Source organism: Ovis canadensis, chromosome 2, assembly GCF_042477335.2.
Source record: "Ovis canadensis isolate MfBH-ARS-UI-01 breed Bighorn chromosome 2, ARS-UI_OviCan_v2, whole genome shotgun sequence".
NCBI lineage: Eukaryota > Metazoa > Chordata > Mammalia > Artiodactyla > Bovidae > Ovis > Ovis canadensis.
Window position 1 is genome coordinate 145,113,007 of NC_091246.1, and position 18,770 is coordinate 145,131,776.

At 39.2% G+C, this 18,770-nt stretch overlaps 1 protein-coding gene across 1 annotated transcript in view; it reads right to left on the reverse strand.

Moving 5' to 3' along the window:
• The window catches only part of UBR3 (ubiquitin protein ligase E3 component n-recognin 3), a 200,412-nt gene extending 193,986 nt beyond the window's left edge, over positions 1 to 6,426 (reverse strand). Inside the window, exon 1 of the mRNA XM_069577308.1 lies at positions 5,786 to 6,426. Coding sequence (XP_069433409.1) covers positions 5,786 to 6,330 — 545 coding nt within the window. The 5' untranslated portion in view covers positions 6,331 to 6,426. The remainder of the gene's footprint in view (positions 1 to 5,785) is intronic.
• Between the last annotated feature and the right edge of the window lie 12,344 nt (positions 6,427 to 18,770).

Below are 18,770 nucleotides of genomic sequence, written 5' to 3' on the forward strand. Positions count from 1 at the left end.
TAAGGATATTCACATTGTTATGCAACCATCACCACCATACAGCTCAAGAACATTTTTATCTTCCCAAACTGAAACTCTACCCATTAAACAACTCCTCACTTCCATCTTGCCAAGCCCCTGGCAACCACCATTCTACTTTCTCTCTTGGTAATTAAACGATTGCAAGAACTTCATATAAATAGGATCATACAATATTTGTCTTTTTATGGAAGGTTTATTCATTTAGCATAAGATTTTCAAGGTTCATCCATATTGTAGCTCGTGTCTGAATGTCACTCCTTGTAAAGGCTGAATGATATTCTATCTTATGAATATACCACATTTTGTTTATCCATTCATCTGTCAATAAACATTTGGGTTCTATTTTATTTTTAAGGGTTCATATCTCTTTACTGAAATACATAAATATTTATAAGCTGAATTATAAGATACCTGAGATTTGCTTCAAAATACTCCAGTGTGGGAGGAGAGGGCAGTGGGGGAAGGGATAACAGATGAAAAAGATATCATTTCTCACTTATCAGATTAACAAAGATCAGAAAAACTGGTAACGCCATATATACTGGCCAAGATGTTGGGAAACAGGCTCTTTCATACATTATTGGTAAAAGTACAAATTAATTTCTTTGGAGGGCGCTATCAAAGTTTAAAATGCACATTTCCATTAACCAAGATATTACTTCAGGGAGTTTATCTTCACACATATACTCACGCATACACAAAGACGTGTATACAAGAATACTGACTATGGTTGTGCTTATATTAAGCCCAAGACTTAATTTACATGTATATCAGTAGTGAACTGACTGAATAAATTACCAGTAAAATACAAAAATATCAAAATGCAATAGAATACAATTTAAAAAGAAAATCAAATTGTTCTCCATGTACTAATAAGAGACAGTTTCAATAAGTATGTTTGGGGGAAAAGCAAGATACAGAGAGTGTAACACTATTCATCCAGACATCCACGGCTTCAATTCCTAGCACTCAGTTCAGTTCAGTCACTCAGTCGTGTCCGACTCTTTGCAATCCCATGAACTCACAGCACGCCAGGCCTCCCTGTCCATCACCAACTACCGGAGTCTACCCAAACCCATGTCCATTTAAGTCGGCGATGCCATCCAACCATCTCATCCTCTGTCGTCCCCTTCTCCTCTGCCCTCAATCTTTCCCAGCATCAGGGTGTTTTCAAATGAGTCAGCTCTTCACATCAGGTGGCCAAAGTATTTCTAGCACTGCCACACACCAAATAACCTAAAAACTTTCCACAACAAAACATCTAGAAATGCTGAATAAATTATAACTAAAATCTTTCCAGTTATAATTAAGTTAAGTTATAATTTAAGTTATAATTTAGTTACAATTAAGCTCCAAAGAAAGGGAAATCTCTCACTGAGAAGTGGGATGGAGCAAAGAGGAAACTTTACTTTTTACTTTATCCACCTATTTTTATGTTATAACCAGTAAGTATTACTTTTGAAATTGAAAAATAATAATTTCTGAAGTACACTGAAAAAAGATGCTTTGGTTGGTATGTCATATTTTTGAATGAAAATCATAGGAAGTTGTTCCCTTAAGAGAGTCTTTTAGGGGTAGAAGAATGGGGATAGTAGTACTGCCTCAGATTCAAACTGGCACACCATAAACCCTGTATGCCAGGGTGGAATGAAGTCAGCTTTTTATAGCTGAAACAAAATTTTTTATTCACCACTGTCTGCACAAATCCTTGAAAATAAAATTTCTTCTCCTAAAAATAAAAGATGCTGTGGATTTAATAATCCATGCCACCTCCTGAATAACTAAAGCAATGTGACTTTAGGGTAAACTTTAAGGTAAAACAGTCACTAGTTTATCCAATTTAATTCAACACATACTATCTACCTTGTAAGCAAGCACAAAAGCCTTTGAGTAATAATAGCAAGATGAATTTTCTAATTTTTAAAGAGTTTAAAATCTGTAGGAAGAATAAGGAAGGTAGCAAAAAAAAATCTGTAATGCAGAATAGAATATGAAAACGGTCATCCTCTGCATCAAAATTTGAAAACGAAATGTTTAAAATTCCAATTTCCGGTTTGTAACATCTGAACCCCAAACCAGTCAAACATTATTTTATATTTTCCATTACTATTCTTAAAATTTATTTATCTTTTAAATTTTTACTTAAATTTCTTTTTACTTATTTATTTTTTGGACATGCTGCGAAGCTCGGAATCTTAGTTCCCTGACCAGGGATTAAACTCCCACCTCTAGCACTGGAAGCAGGAAGTCCAAAGACACTTACTAATGCACAGTTTCTAAAGGCTTTGTAATCTCCTCCCACAAACGAATTCTCAGCTGTTTTCTTCCTTTGATTTGTATACCTGTTAATATGCCACATTTATTACTATTAATCAAAGAAAACTCAATCCTCCTTGCATGTTTCTATAATTATAAATCTGAAAATTAAACAGTAATACAGGTTGTAATGGACCAAATATTTGATTCTTCCCATCTCCAATCATACAACATCCTACCCAAAACAGTCAGACACTTGGGGAAAGGATTAAGGCACAGCAGGGTTTTTCTTTTATTAAGAACAAGATACAGAGAATAATAGAATCCTTCCTTTAAAATTTACTGAATAGAATATACAAACTTCTATGACAATTAAAATAACAAACACCACCAAAATCAACATATCTTCAATCTTTAGCAACCAAAAATATTTTTAAGAAATATCAAAAACTGAAAAAAGTTACATTCCATCCATGTGAGGGTAGTCCAGCTTTGCCCACCAGGAATTTTTTAATGATTCCCAGTTCTAAAAAGATTCTAGAGGCAGCCTTTCAACCTGCACCACTGGTTAACATCCTGTGTCTCTCAAGGCAGTAATTAGGTGCGTAGCCCAGAAGAATTATCCTGTCCAACCCAAAGAGTTGTAAAAATTTCAGAATAATCATATGGCCATATTATTGTTTATTGTTCACTCTTGCCCGTCATGAAACGGCATGGCAACTGCTGGCATGTACAGACACTAGCCATGCATTTTAGACAGACAATAATAAGTACTACAGATCCCCTGGAGAAGGACAGGGCAACCCACTCCAGCATTCTTGCCTGGAGAATCCCATGGACAGAGGAGCCTGGTGGGCTACAGTCCATAGCGTCGCAGAGTCAGACACGACTGAGCACACACGTGTGTATCATCTCATAAAGGGAGGCTTGCCTGATTAGGGGAAAGATAAGAATCTACAAGATGTCAGTAAAGGCAAATGCTATGAGGTTAAGCTATGGACCGGCTGCAGCCCAGATGCCCTAAAACTGTACAAGGACCTTGAAAGAAACTCACTGAGATATTTCTGCTCCCACAATGAAGCATCACAATGAGATATGCATCTCATCCAAATGAACCTGATAATTAATTATGCCCCTTGGTTCTAAAATTCAGGAAAGAATCAATATTATCTCCTACTTTATGTACTCTGCGGGTTTCTTAGATGTTAACCTTGACTAAGAAGTAAAAATGTCTAATTATCAATAAAGCACTGTTCCAATTCCTCTGTTTTGAAATCCCTCTTAAATGTTTTTAACAGGTAAGATTTTAAAAAGAAAAAAAGGAATAACTAAGAATGGCATATTTTAAAAAAAGAACACAGTAGCGAATGGAAGTACCAATAAGAATGTGATTTGTAAAGGCAATAGAGAGAATGGTGAAGCTGTCAGGCTCTGGCAAAAAGACGCACAGCCAACTACCTGTGTAATCCTGAGCGAGTGTCTTAAACCCTGTGCCCCACTTTCCTCTTCTGTACAATGGGGATAATGAGTAACAGTCTTGGAGTTATTGATTAAATCAGCTAATCATGTAAAGCGGGTTTTAATATTTGATCATTATTTTCCAAACAGGTGGATAAAAATTCAAAATTTTAATAGCATTCTGTTGATGAGGCTGTTGTGAAACAGTCACGTGCTCTGCTTACTACTAAGCCTTATGGGGGGCAATCTGGAAATTTCACTTTATTTATCCCATTGATACTCTTGCACAGGTGTGAAAAGAAGGTATATCAGCTTGTAATTTCATACTGGAACCAAAATGTCCATCAAAAGTGATGACTAAGAATGGCAAATTTACGACATGAAACACTATGCAGACTTTTTTTAACAGAGTACACTGATTTACTGACATAAACCTCTTAAGTGAAAAATGCAAGATGCATAGACTAATGTATATGATATAAAGAGACCGAAAAATCAAAATACATATTCACCCTTGTTTTCACACTAAGAGAAACTAAAAGCGGTGGAAAGAAACTGGACAGACAGGAGACAGGATGAGAGGGAAACTTTAAACTGTGTATATTTTTGTTTTTTTGCTTTTTTAGCTAAAAAAATTTTACCCATTCAATTATCAATTTTGAAGTATTTTTTAAGTGTTAGGCTAACACTCTAAAGTTAGCAAATGTTAGCTGCAATTATTACTATTGTTGTCAGCAGCAGCAGAATTACAAGTATTATCATTATTAGCAAGCTCCTTTCTGAAGCTTTTTCTTACTCCCTCTGCACAGAAGCCTGCTCTAACTAACTCCCAGACTGTTTAAGGAACTTATCATTTTCTACTCTTGCATAAGCTGCTTAAGACATAGGTCATGTATCTACCTAATAGATACAAACATTTTGCAGTAACAGTAACCTATAGGTAATAGTAACCTACTCCAAGGAAAACAGAGACCATTGCTAAAGGGATTATACTCTACCATTAATTATAAGTCCTGAAAATCGAAAAACTTGAATAACTGGATTTGCTAACATTCTTTCAGATACTACCCAACCAAAAAGCTCTCTTTGACTGAGCTTTTTTCTTCTCACAGGACTTTCCCAGACATCATGTCCCAAGCCAAGACACAACATGTACCAACTCTTTAACTCCCTGCAATCTCTGAAACGTCTTTTGGCAAATCCCAACACCCTGGTACAACACTCCTATCGAAAAAGCATCTGTTGAGTGTTTCCTTTTAGATAGAGGTTCGCGTATTAGTCCGTGAATAAAGTGCCCTTTTAGAGAAGACCTAGCACTTGATTCCTAATTCGCTCAGTGTTTTGTTTGTTCTGGTATGGAGGGTATTCTATAACTGACTGCTCGCTCAGTAGCTCAATTCTAGCTGTCATTCCAGCACACCAAATACTCCACTGACAGCTCAACAGTCACTTTTCATTCAGGCCCCTCCCCTTCCCTCCCCCCTCAACCCCCATCAGCTCAGGAGCTCCTTCCCTACACTGACATACTGACAGTTCAGAAGCCCCTTTCCACAAGCTGTCCTCCGCTGCAGCTGCAAGACCACTTCCCCCACTCTCATCATCCCGCGACCGAATTTAGTCCCCAATATCATCGCTCTCCCAAATAATCCAAATCACATCATCAGTTTCTTCCCAAGAAACGGGCGGCTCTAAAGCCTTCCCCAGCAAGTACACAATTGACAGCTCGACACCAGATTCCTCAAGTATCCTTTCCTCTTCTCTCCGCTCCTACTCTAGGCACTGGCTCTTTTCTCGCAATCACTCGTTCGCCCCCGCTACCCCGAAATTCCCAGCCTCGTTCTCTAAATACGCTCTCCGCTCTCCCCTCCTCCCCATCCCCTTTCCACCGCTGACAGCTCAGTCACTTCCATCCCCATGTGGCTGCACCTTCCCCCACTTCTTTCTCCTGACAGCTCGGAGTCGGCTCCGAGCTTCCCCTCCCCGAGGCCTCTCCAGACTCGGCCTGGGCAATCCCGCGGTGTCCCCCGCCCCGGGGAAAGGCTCCACTCACCCACTCTCCCGCATCACGTTGCTGTCTCCGCAGTCGCAGGCACCCCCGGCCTGGCTACGGAACATGTTGAAGTCGTGTCCGGTGTGGTCACCCTGGTGGAAGCACTCGGCGCAAAGCGACATGCAGGGGGAGATGCCGCACGTCCGGCAGCGGTAGGCCACGAAGTTGGCTGTCCAGACCAGGCCGCACAGCGCCGCGGGGTCGTAGGCCCGCACCGCCGCGCAGAACTCGTCGTAGCCTCCGCCGCCCGCCAGAAGGCACTTACACCACTCCAGAGCCTCCTCCTCGGCCGCCCCCGGACCGCCCCCGCCGCCGGCCGCCGCCGCCTCCTCGCCGTCCGCAGCCGCTGCCAGCGGCCGCTCGGCGCTCAGCACCCGCTCCAGCAGCGCCTGCAGCTCCTCAGCACCTGCCCGGTTGTCTGGCCGGCTGAGGGCCGCTTTCAGGTGCGCGGCGGTGGCTGCTTTGTCCAGGGCCAGCCCGGGAGCAGGCACCTCGGCTTGGGGTGGCTGCGCCCCCCCGACGGCCGCAGCGGCCGCCGCCGCCATGATGAGAGCTCAGAATTTGGAGAGTCCAGGGCCGGCGGCTCCTCCCGGGAGGGTGGGGGAATTGACTGCTGCGATTGCTCGGTCCGCCCAACTCTCGCGATACCCCGGGGCTGCCGCGCACCTCCGCCTGCGTCCCCGCCCATGCACACGCCCCCTCCCGCTGGGGTGCGGGCTTCCCGACCCTCTAGTCTGGGACAGTCCTCCTGTTTCTTCAGCCTTTTGGCTCTCTTGTAGTTGAAAACCACTAAAAGAAGGGACTCTACTTCGTTAAAAATTTGATATGGGTAATATAGAAAACCTTTAATATGGACCTTTTTTCCCTTTATTTACCTGAACTATAAAAGACAGCATCTTTCAGATGTATTTAGGCATCTCCATTTCGTTTTGAGATACAGATTTCCACTGTTATCAAACCCTTAATTACTATTGAATTACTATTATTACTGAAAAAAAATAACTAACTCCCCTCTTCCCCGAATCAATTCCTACCTTCACACTACTATCAGTTTAAACTTCTAATACATTTTTTAGAGGACTAGGATATATTCTTACTCTCTCTCCTGTTCAAAATCCTTAGTGGAAGCAAAACTCAAACACTACTTGAATCTTCTGTTAAAGTCCACCACTAACCTGTCTTTCTATCATTATCTCCTGGTGCTACTCTAATTTTTCTATTTGAAAGAAATCAATGGGACTCTTCAGTGTTTTCTGAAAGATGCTTTCTTGTTTCCTGCCCCTGGTCTGTATTGCCCCTAGTGCCACCCATACTCCACCCCATAAAATCACCCTACACTCCTAGCAATGTCTGTGTGTTTCATTTTCCTTCTTCCAAAGAAAATGGTTTTGAACTTATTTGATGATATAACGTTGCTTTTCATTGTAAAAAAAACCCCATCCCCACCACACTACTAATTGGTAAGTTTTCTGAGGGCAAAGAATGAGTCTTCATCATTGTCCATAAGTGTTCAAATATTTGGCCGATTATTGTCATTAAATGGAATATAATTAGAATAGATAACTTGTTGCATATTTATTGTGCCCCATTCTTTATGTACGTTATTTAACTATCTCAATAATCCTATAAAGAAATTAAACTTACAGAGGTGGTCTATGTGTCCCAAAAACACACAACTGGCAGTTAAATATGACTAGAAACCAAGTTCATCTCAATCCAAAGTCCTACTTTTTCTATTACATCAATGCTTCCCAGACTTTCCTGATCCTAAGACTCACCTGAAGTTCTTACCCACAAAATATATTCCCAGGCTCTACCCCAGACCCAAAGTATCAAAATCTCTAGAAGTTACACTGTCCTATCAAGCAAAATCTGAATCTTAAAAGAGATTGTCATTAACAGTCCTTCCAGAACTAAAAACCACAGCTTATTAAGTTTCCATAGCTCATCTCCAGAGAACTGGATGTATTATTAAAAGTAATTTAGGAATAGATAACAAAGGACAACCAAGAAGGAATAAAACTCTAGGAGAAGCAATCCAAAGAAGTAGAATAAGTATTTCCAATTCATAAACAGTGAAATAACTGAATCTAACATAACAAAAACATACTATTTCACACATCTTGACCAGACTCGACATTAATAAAGCATTTCACAATCATTTAACAGTGCCTAATAATTCAATAATTCCCTTTATGAATCACCAAATCGTAAACCAAATAAAATCCAAAAACATTTCAAATGAAGGTAGAACTCGTGTGTATTCACTAATCCGTGTCTTCGGTTCCTGGCAGTAGAAGCAATGTGCTGGTATTTCTCCAGGATGGCTTGCCTGTGGAGAATAACAAGGGCGCCTGTTCTGCTTGACCATGATGATGCATGCTGGCAAATGAAGCCTTTTCAGCATGCCTCAGTGGTCTCCACATGCTCTGCAAAATTTCTACAAAATTCCACCACTTGCCACCAGTGCCTCCTTTCTGTAACAGAAACAAAAAAAAGTTTAAATATCACCCCCTATTTTAGTTACATAGACACTGCCATGCGTTTACAGAAACCTGGACATGTGCTAGATTTCCCACCTACTCTGTGAGGATAGCAGATATGGTCAACATCAGAGAACCATTAAGAATAACTAGTAATAACAAAAATAGAAATAACCCAAGTGAAAAATGGGCTAAAAAGATGAATAGACATTTTACCAAAGAAAATATATAAGTGGACAATCAGATCTAATCTCTTGAATTTATTTGTTACGGGATTCAGTTCAGTTCAGTTCAGTCGCTCAGTCGTGTCTGACTCTTTGCGACCCCATGCATCGCAGCACGCCAGGCTTCCCTGTCCATCACCAACTCCTGGAGTTCACTCAAACTCATGTCCGTCGAGTGGGTGATGCCATCCAGCCATCTCATCCTCTGTCGTCCCCTTCTCCTCCTGCCCCCAATCCCTCCCAGCATCAGAGTCTTTTCCATTGAGTCAACTCTTCGCATGAGGTGGCCAAAGTACTGGAGTTTCAGCTTTAGCATCATTCCCTCCGAAGAAATCCCAGGGCTGATCTCCTTCAGAATGTTATGGGATTACAGACATATAAAAATACATGTAACATATAAAAATATACAGACATTAAAAATAGACATATAAAAGATTCTAAGCATCATTATTCATTAAGAAAATAGAAGTCAAAATTATGAGATATTACTACACACACTCACCAATTGGCAATAATCAGAAAGAGAGACAATAACAAATGTTAAAAATAGGACTCTCATACAACACTGATGGGAATGTAAAATGGTACAGCTTCTTGGGAAAACAGTTTGGCAGCTATGTACTTACAGTGTTAAACATAACTTTACCACATAACTCTATAATTCCACTTCTAGGAATCTACCCAAGAGAATCTAAAATATATATCCAAACAAAAACTTGTAGATGAATACTCACAGCAGTATTATTCACAGTTGGAAAGAAAGAAAGAAAAAAAAAAAACCTGGAAGAGATCCAAGGCTCTATTAATTTGTAAATGGATAAACCAAATGTGATGTTTTTGTATAATGGTTACTATTTAACAATACAAAGAAATGAAGTGCATGCTACAATACGGATGAATTTCAAAAATCTTAGGTCAATGAAAGAAATCAGACACACCAAAAATATGTATTGTATTGTCCCATTTATTTGAACTGTCCAGAAAGGTACATTTATAGAGACACAAGATAGACTAACAGTTGCCTTAAGCTGGGAGTTAAGAACAGGGAGTAATTACAAGTTAACACAAGATATCTTTTTAGGATGACAGGAATGTATTAAAGATGGCTTATGTTGATGGTTGCACAGCTATGTGAATTTACTGAAAATCATTTATTTCTACTCTAAAAGTAGGTAGATTTTATGGTATGAAATCATACTGTAATAAAAGTTAATAATATAATTAATATTACTTCTTATTTGAGATGAATGAAATAATCAAGTTTCTGTCCAGGTGGAAACTATACTACTGCTTTAGCTTTCAAAATCCATGTGACAGGTTCTCAAATCTTTGCCTCTCCTAGGATGTCTGGGGTTTGGATTGTTTGGATTCAGAAAGTTTGCCATTTTTCTCTTTCAACTCATTAGTGTAAAATAAAAACTCTTCTTCTGAATTACCTCTCAAGTCACTGTGCTGTGTCATGAGAAATTCCTACAACTATCATATTTCCTTGAGGGAAAGCCGATTGAAATTCAGCTGAAAAGTCTGTGCTCATTTAAATACATTTAAAGGCTGTACCTTATGAGAGTACATTGAATCATGCTGTTACTCTACAGAAGACATTGAATAAATAACAATGCAACATACTGCATTACAAAAAGCCACAAAATAATATCTTAAAAACTATGTGTATTTATATATCCCATCTTAATTTGTGCGAATAAGAATCTTATGATATTTCTAAACTGGCTTTTCAAATCAAAATAAACCACACACACATAGGCAAAGGCTATAAATAACAGTTGCTTCCAAAATTAGGCACCCTTGAAAGAGAATTTAAATCAATGTAAGCTCTCCAAAGTTGGTTTTTGTTGCTGTTGTTTGTTTGTTTGTTGGCCTCACTACATGCGAGATCTCAGTTCCCTGATCAGGGGTGGAACCCATACTGCCTGCAGTAGAAGCACAAACTCCTAACCACAGGACTGCCAGGGAATGCCCTCCAAAGTTATTTTCGTATTTATCCAGACTCTTGGTTTCAAGAGACAAAAACTTGAATTAGCTTAAGCCAAAAAAAGCATCATATTAGATCATATAAACAATGGAGGGAAGGGAAAAGTGAATTTGGATACATCTCCACATTTGCTTTCAGTGAGCATTAGCTCCATTGTCCCCAGCTCTAGGTCACATCTCGACAACCTCACAACAGAGAAAAAGGGTCTCTTCTTTGCCAGATCCACTTAAAACCCTGGGAAGGAACTCATGGCCCACTCAAGGCCGAAGCTACCCTTATCACCAGAAGTAAGAGGAGGAGATACCTGCTGGGAAATTAAAACATACAAGATACCTACAACTATATTAACTTCTAAATTTCTGCCTAGCATCTTAATACACACCAAACTTTCTCTATATGCATAGCCAGTTCCCCAGCTTTAATGACAATTGTTGAAATTCACACCATAAGAAACACTGTGCCAACCATGTGTGAGGAACTCTGCCAGATGATCACATTTAAGATTCATGACAACCCTGAGAAGTAGTTATCATTATCCCCATTTTACAAATAGCAATGATACCCTTCATTTCATAGCCTTCAAAACATAAAAAAGAACCCTGGGAGAGCATCCATTCATTGTTCCTACATGTGCCTGTCTCTCCCTTCTCCTCTTTCACCCACTCTACCCCCTTCCCCTCCTCTCTCCCTCCCTCCCTTCCTTCCTTCAAAACTGAGTCCTTGAAGACTTTGCAACTGTACGTAACTGTGATTCTCTCATTTGCTTAATATTGAAACAAGGCCATTTTTAACAAGTTTCTCAACTCATGCTTTAGAAATATTAGGGGGAAAATAGCATGACAGTACATAAAGGATTTTGACCTATATTAGCTCCTCTACAAACTGGTCTTTTCCAAGGTTATAAATGCTTATCAACTCTGCGATCTTTCTTATTATCATTTAGTACCATTACAGACCTGGGTTCAATCTCTGGGTCGGGAAGATCTCCTGGAGAAGGAAATGGCAACTCACTCCAGCATTCTTGCCTGGAAAATCCCATGGACGCAGAAGCCTGGTAGGCTACAGTCCATGGGGTCACAAAGAGTCAGACACGACTGAGCGACTTCACTTCACTTACTACCTTTACAAGTTGTCCTAATTCCCTCCTCCTCTTTTTTCAAACAAAGGAAAGTTTCCTTCCATGTACCTTTACTAAAGACTGTAAGATTTTCACCCATGCAACAAATTCATTGCTTTATTCATGCAACAAAATAATTCAACACATATCTGTTGAGACACTACCAATTGCTCTCTGCAAGAGCTGAGGACAGCACTGTGAACGAAACAGACATGGTCCATGGCATGGCCTGGCATGACACAACTCCAGGGGGCACCATTCACACAGAACACAGTGGTCCTGCCACAGTTTATAGACTGATGGAAGCGTATTATGAATTGTTATCTAATCTACAAATGCATTATTACTGTTGCTATAATTATTATTTCTGATCTTGACATGAGAAAACATTTGTAATGGACACAAAAAGTATTAACAGCAAAAGAGAAGACTGAAAAAATGGTTTACAAAATTTTAACTTTCTGTTCTTTAAAGATACCATTAACAGTTAAGAGTTTCTGTTTGGGATGATTTAAAAAAAATTGGAAATGGATGGTTAAACAACGTCATGAACATAATTATTACCACTGATTTTTACCCTAAAAAAATGGTTAAAATGGCAAATTGTTATATGTACCTTACCATGATTTTTAAAAAGTAATAGCATAATATAACAAAAACCACTGAATTGTACACTTTAAATTGGTGAATTGTATGGCATGTGAATTACATCTCAAGAAAACTGTTAATAAAAAGAGACTACTAAGAGTAACAAGGCAAGCTAAAGAGTAGGAGACAATCTTTGCAACATGTCTGACCCAAAAAGGATGTGCTTCTAGAATATATATTGAATTCCTACCAATCAAAAAGGAAATGAATCAGCCCAATAGAAAATTGAACAAGAGACTTCAACATACATTTCATAAAGGAAGATACCCAAATGGCAAAATAAACATGTGAAATTAATAATCAGAGAACTGCTAATTAAAACCATATTGAGCGTACTACTATACATTCAACAGGATGGATACAATTTAAAAGACTAATAAGGGTGAGGATGTGGAGCACCTAGAACTATCAACTAGCATCAGCAGGAGTACAAAATGGTTCAGCGACTTTGGGAAAAAGTTCCACAGTTTCTTCTAAAGTTAAACAAACGTCTACTCTATGATCCAAAAATTACACTTAAGAGAAACAAAAACATACATATCCAGAAGAAACCTAAGTAGGAATATTCATAGTAATGTTATTCATAGTAGCCAAAAACTGGAAATAATTCAAATGTACATCAAAAATGAATGTATAAATACTGGACTTCTCTTGTGTTTCACTCCCAATACAGGGATGTGAGTTTGATCCCTGGTCAGGGAACTAAGATCCTGTATGCTACAGACAGTGGCAAAAATATATAAATAATGCATAAACAAATTGTAGTGTATTTCATGCAGTACAATACTACTTAATGACAGAAATGAATGATGTACATCAGGTATGAAGCTCAAAAACATAATGCTAAGTGAAAAAAAGCAAAAAAAAGTATGTTTGCATGATTCGATTTATATGAAGTCTTACAACAGGCAAAAGTAATCTGTGACAATCAAAATCAAAACAATGGTTGCCTGTGGACTGGCGGTAATTGATTGGCAGGATCAGAAGGGGAATTACTGGGATGAATGGAAATATATCTTAATTAGGGTGTTGTTTACATTGTATATTATTCACATTTCATCAAACTATACACAAGATTTGTGCATTTTATGTAAACTATATCTTAATTTTAAAAATGGAAACAAACTAAATACTCTTTAAAGTAAAATATAGTATATTCATATAATAGCTTCCCAGATGGCTCAGCAGTAAAGAATCTGCCTGCCAATGCAGACGACTTGGGTTGGATGCCTGGATCAGGAAGATTCCCTGGAGAAAGAACTGGCAACCCATACCAGTGTTCTTGCCTGAGAAATCCCCTGGACAGAGGAGCCTGGTGGGCTACAGTTCATGCGGTCACAAAGAGTCAGACACGACTAAAGGGACTGAGCACTCAGCCTGCATGCAATAATGAAAATGAGCAGACATGGAAGAATCTTGCATATATGCTGTTGATCAAAAGAAATATGACATAGTGGATATGATTATACTTATATAAAGTAAAAGAATAGTAAAATTAACCTATGGCTTTAAAAGTCAGGAGAATTATTACTTTTGGAGAGGGGGGCAGGGGAGTGACTGGAGGATGCTTTCCAGGTGTTGATAGTATTCTATCTCTTCCTTTCTAATCTTGATGGTGGTTAAACAGATTTGTTCCCTGTATTCATTTGTTCAGTGAGTTGTTCATTTATAATTTGTGCCTATATATGTTCAGTTCAGTTCAGTCGCTCAGTCGTGTCCGACTCTTCACAACCCCATGAATCGCAGCATGCCAGGCCTCCCTGTCCATCACCAACTCCCGGAGTTCAACCAAACTCATGTGCATCAAGTCAGTGATGCCACCCAGCCATCTCATCCTCTGTCGTCCCCTTCTCCTCCTCCCCCAAATCCCTCCCAGCATCAGGGTCTTTTCCAATGAGTCAACTCTTCGCATGAGGTGGCCAAAATATTGGAGCTTCAGCCTCAGCATCAATCCTTCCAATGAACACCCAGGATTGGTCTCCTTTAGGATGGACTGGTTGGATCTTCTTCCAGTCCAAGGAACTGTCAAGACTCTTCTCAACACCAGTTCAAAAGCATCATTTCTTTGGCGCTCAGCTTTCTTCACAGTCCAACTCTCACATCCATACATGACCACTGGAAAAACCATAGCCTTGACTAGACGGACCTTTATTGGCAAAGTAATGTCTCTGCTTTTTTTTTTTTTTTTTTAGTTTTTTATTTTTTAAATTTTAAAATCTTTAATTCTTACATGCATTCCCAAACATGAATGTCTCTGCTTTTTAATATGCTGTCTACATTGATAGTAACTTTCCTTCCAAGGACTAAGCGTCTTTTAACTATACATGTGACATGTCAACAAATTTTTTATAATTAGTACTACTTGTAAGGAAGATACATATTTTGCACTTAATCATTTATGAATAAGTAAACGGATCTTCAAATTTGGAAAACTCAGCAGTGGCCACAGAACTGGAAACAGTCAGTTTTCATTCCAATCCCAAAGAAAGGCAATGCCAAAGAATGCTCAAACTACTGCACAATTACACTCATCTCACACGCTAGTAAAGTAATGCTCAAAATTCTCCAAGCCAGGCTTCGGCAATACGTGAACCGTGAACAGTGGTCATGTATGGATGTGAGAGTTGGACTGTGAAGAAAGCTGAGAGCCGAAGAATTGATGCTTTTGAACTGTGGTGTTGGAGAAGACTCTTGAGAGTCCCTTGGACTGCAAGAAGATCCAATCAGTCCATCCTAAAGGAGATCAGTCCTGTGTGTTCATTGGAAGGACTGATGCTGAAGCTGAAACTCCAATACTTGGGCCACCTCATGCGAAGAGTTGACTCATTGGAAAAGACCCTGATGCTGGGAAAGATGGAGGGTGGGAGGAGAAGGGGACGACAGAGGATGAGATGGCTGGATGGCATCACCGACTCGATGGACATGAGTTTGGGTAAACTCTGGGAGTTGGTGATGGACAGGGAGGCCTGGCGTGCTGTGATTCATGGGATAACAAAGAGTCGGCCACGACTGAGCAACTGAACTGAACTGAAATAGATGTTCAGCACTGAAAAAGAAACATTCCAGATTTGAAGGTTAAATGTGATTATTAATTCACTTAAATTGAAATATTAGGAAATATACTTTCTAATATTAGTAATATTAGAATAGTTCATACTTAAATTTCAGTCAGTAATCAATTCTCAAAGTATAGCTTGCAGACTTTTAAGGGGACCAAGACCCTTGCAGGAAGTCAAGATTATTTTTGTAATAATAATACATTATTTGCTTTTCAATTTCTCATTATTTCAGAAGCATAGCGTGAAATTTTCCAAATGCTATAGGATATATCATGATGTCATCATTCTGGCCATGAAATGTGTCCTTTTATATTCTTATGTGTTTTAGAACGTTCTGAAGTACACTAGTAGGATTAGAACTTAAATATGTGTATTTTCGGAGATTAAGTTTTTTTCTCAGTACTTCTACCATATTCTTACTAGCTATATTCAGTTATTTCTGCTATGGTCTCTGCAACTTCATTATCATGGACTAAATCGTTATTTAGAAATTATGAAGTTATCACATCCATGCAAACAAAAAATAGTACTATTTGCTGTTTCAGTTTTCAACAATTTTAATTTGAAAACATTTCTAAATTTTTAATTTTATGCAAAACTGTTGCTTTTAAGAAATTAATAATTTTTTTCCAAAATAGAAGATTTACATTTAAGAATGACTCTTTGGCTTAAAAGAGGGGAGATGAAATCTACAAGTGGCTAGACTTGCTATTTTCCTTGTATTTGGGCAGATTTAGGGCCATATAAAGGAGAGGGCAATGGCACCCCACTCCAGTACTCTTGCCTGGAAAATCCCATGGACGGAGGAGCCTGGTGGGCTGCAGTCCATGAGGTCGCTAAGAGTCAGACACGACTGAGTGACTTCACTTTCACTTTTCACTTTCATGCATTGGAGAAGGAAATGGCAACCCACTCCAGTGTTCTTGCCTGGAGAATCCCAGGACGGGGGAGCCTGGTGGGCTGCCATCTAGGGGGTTGCACAAAGTTGGACATGACTGAATCGACTTAGCAGCAGCAGCAGCAGTGCCATATAATCATCAAACAGGATCTTCAATGTGAATGTTAGGCAGTAAACACATTTCATGTTAAACACTCAGAGTATTGAATAACTTTCCTGAATCTCATGGTTTATCCTCCAACAACTGCACTGACATTTGCACTGATGTTGCAAAAGCTAACAATGAATAAAACTGTTTGTAACTTAATATAAATCAAGGAAATAGCACTGAACTATCTAGTTGACATATATTTGTCTCTCTTAAATACGTGCAGAAAAACAAGCCAGCTTCCCTCTAAAATGGCCTCCAGTTCAGTCATTCAGTCGTGTCCTACTCTTTGTGACCCCAAGAACCGCAGCACACCAGGCCTCCCTGTCCATCACCAACTCCTGGAGTCTACCCAAACCCATGTCCATTGAGTCGGTGATGCCATCCAACCATCTCATCCTCTGTTGTCCCCTTCTCCTCCCACCCTCAATCTTTCCCAGCATTAGGGTCTTTTCAAATGAAGCTCTTCGCATCACCTATAGATTGTTATATAATATTGAGTATAATTCCCTGTGCTCTACAGTAGGTCCTTGTTGGTTATCTATTTCAGAGTTATATATATATATATATATTCAGGTGGCCAAAGTATTGGAGTTTCAGCTTCAACTTCAGTCCTTCCAATGAACACCAAGAACTGATCTCCTTTACGATGGACTGGTTGGATCTCCTTGCAGTCCAAGGGACTCTCAAGAGTCTTTTCCAAGCCCATAGTTCAAAAGCGTCAATTCTTCGGCGCTCAGCTTTCTTTATAGCCCAACTCTCACATCCATACATGACTACTGGAAAAACCATAGCCTCAATTCCCTCTAAAACTCCTCAATAAAGCAGCAAAAAACATTAATTTTATTACATTTTGATGCATGAGGATACACTTTAAAATTCTCAGTGACTTAGTGATTTCACATAAAGCACTTTTATTGTATACTGAAATATTTGTAGTCTCCAGGAAATAGCATATGTGCAATGTTGTAAGCTAAACTAGCAGCTTTAAGAAAAAAAAAAAAGTTGTGGCAAACTATACGTAACAACTGCTGCTGCTGCTGCTGCTAATCGCTTCATTCGTGTCGGACTCTGTGCGACCCCAGAGACGGCAGCCCACCAGGCTCGCTCGTCCCTGGGATTCTCCAGGCAAGAACACTGGAGTGGGTTGCCATTTCCTTCTCCAATGCATGAAAGTGAAAAGTGAAAGTGAAGTCACTCAGTCGTGTCTGACTCTTCGCGACCCCATGGACTGCAGCCTACCAGGCTCCTCCATCCATGGGATTTTCCAGGCAAGACTACTGGAGTGGGTTGCCGTTGCCTTCTCCGATACATAACAACAAATGAACTTATTTCCAAAACAGAAAGACAACCCCAGACACAGAAAACAAACTTATGGTTACCAAAGAGGAAAGGGGGGTAGGGGGAGGGATAAATCAAAAGGTTGGGATTAACATATATATATACTACTATGTATGAAATAGATAACCAACAAGGACCTACTGTAAAGCACAGGGAATTATACTCAATATTATATAACAATCTATAGGGAAAAGAATATACATAGCTAATATTATGCTTAATAGCCAACATTTTCTGTAATATAGACAATATTACTCTAAAATCTATATGAAATGGCAAAGGAATTCAAATAGCTAAAATAATTTATAAAAAGAATAAAGTAGGAGGAACTGGCCTACCCAATTTCAAGATGCATTGTATAACTTCAGTAATCAGGACTGCATGGTACTAGAGGATGTATGGACACATAAAACAATGCAACAGATTAGGAAAATCCAGAAATTGACCCACTCAAATACATTGAATTGAATTTTCACAAAGGTGCAAAAATAATACTGGAGAAAGTATAGCCTTTTAAACAAACGGTGCAGAAGCAAATGGACATTCCCAGGGAAGGGGGTTAAGCTTCTAACTAAACACCATGTGTGTGTGTTCAGTCCCTTCAGTCACATCCAACTCTTTGCAATGCTATGGACGATAGCCCACCAGGCTCCTCTGTTCATGAGATTCTGTACACAAGTTTCTACAATTTTACTTGTAATAAGTGAAAACTTGAAGCAACCAAGATGTTCTCCAATGAATGAACATTTAAACAAACTGGTACATCCATACCACAGCAGCAAAAAGGTACAAACTACTGATACAACAACTTAGAAAGATCTCCAGAAAATTACGCTAAATTTAAAAAAGCCATTCTCAAAAGTTTGTATACCTATACCTCCATTTACATAAAATTCTTGAAATGACAAGATTCTAAAAATGGAAAACAGATTAATAGTTGCTAGGGGTTAAAAACTAGTGGGGACTGGAATGAAGTGGGTATAAGGACCTTGGAGATCATGGAAACGCTGTCGTGACTGTATCTGTCAATCTTGGTTGTGATACTATACTACAGTTTTGCAAACTGTTACTGTAAGG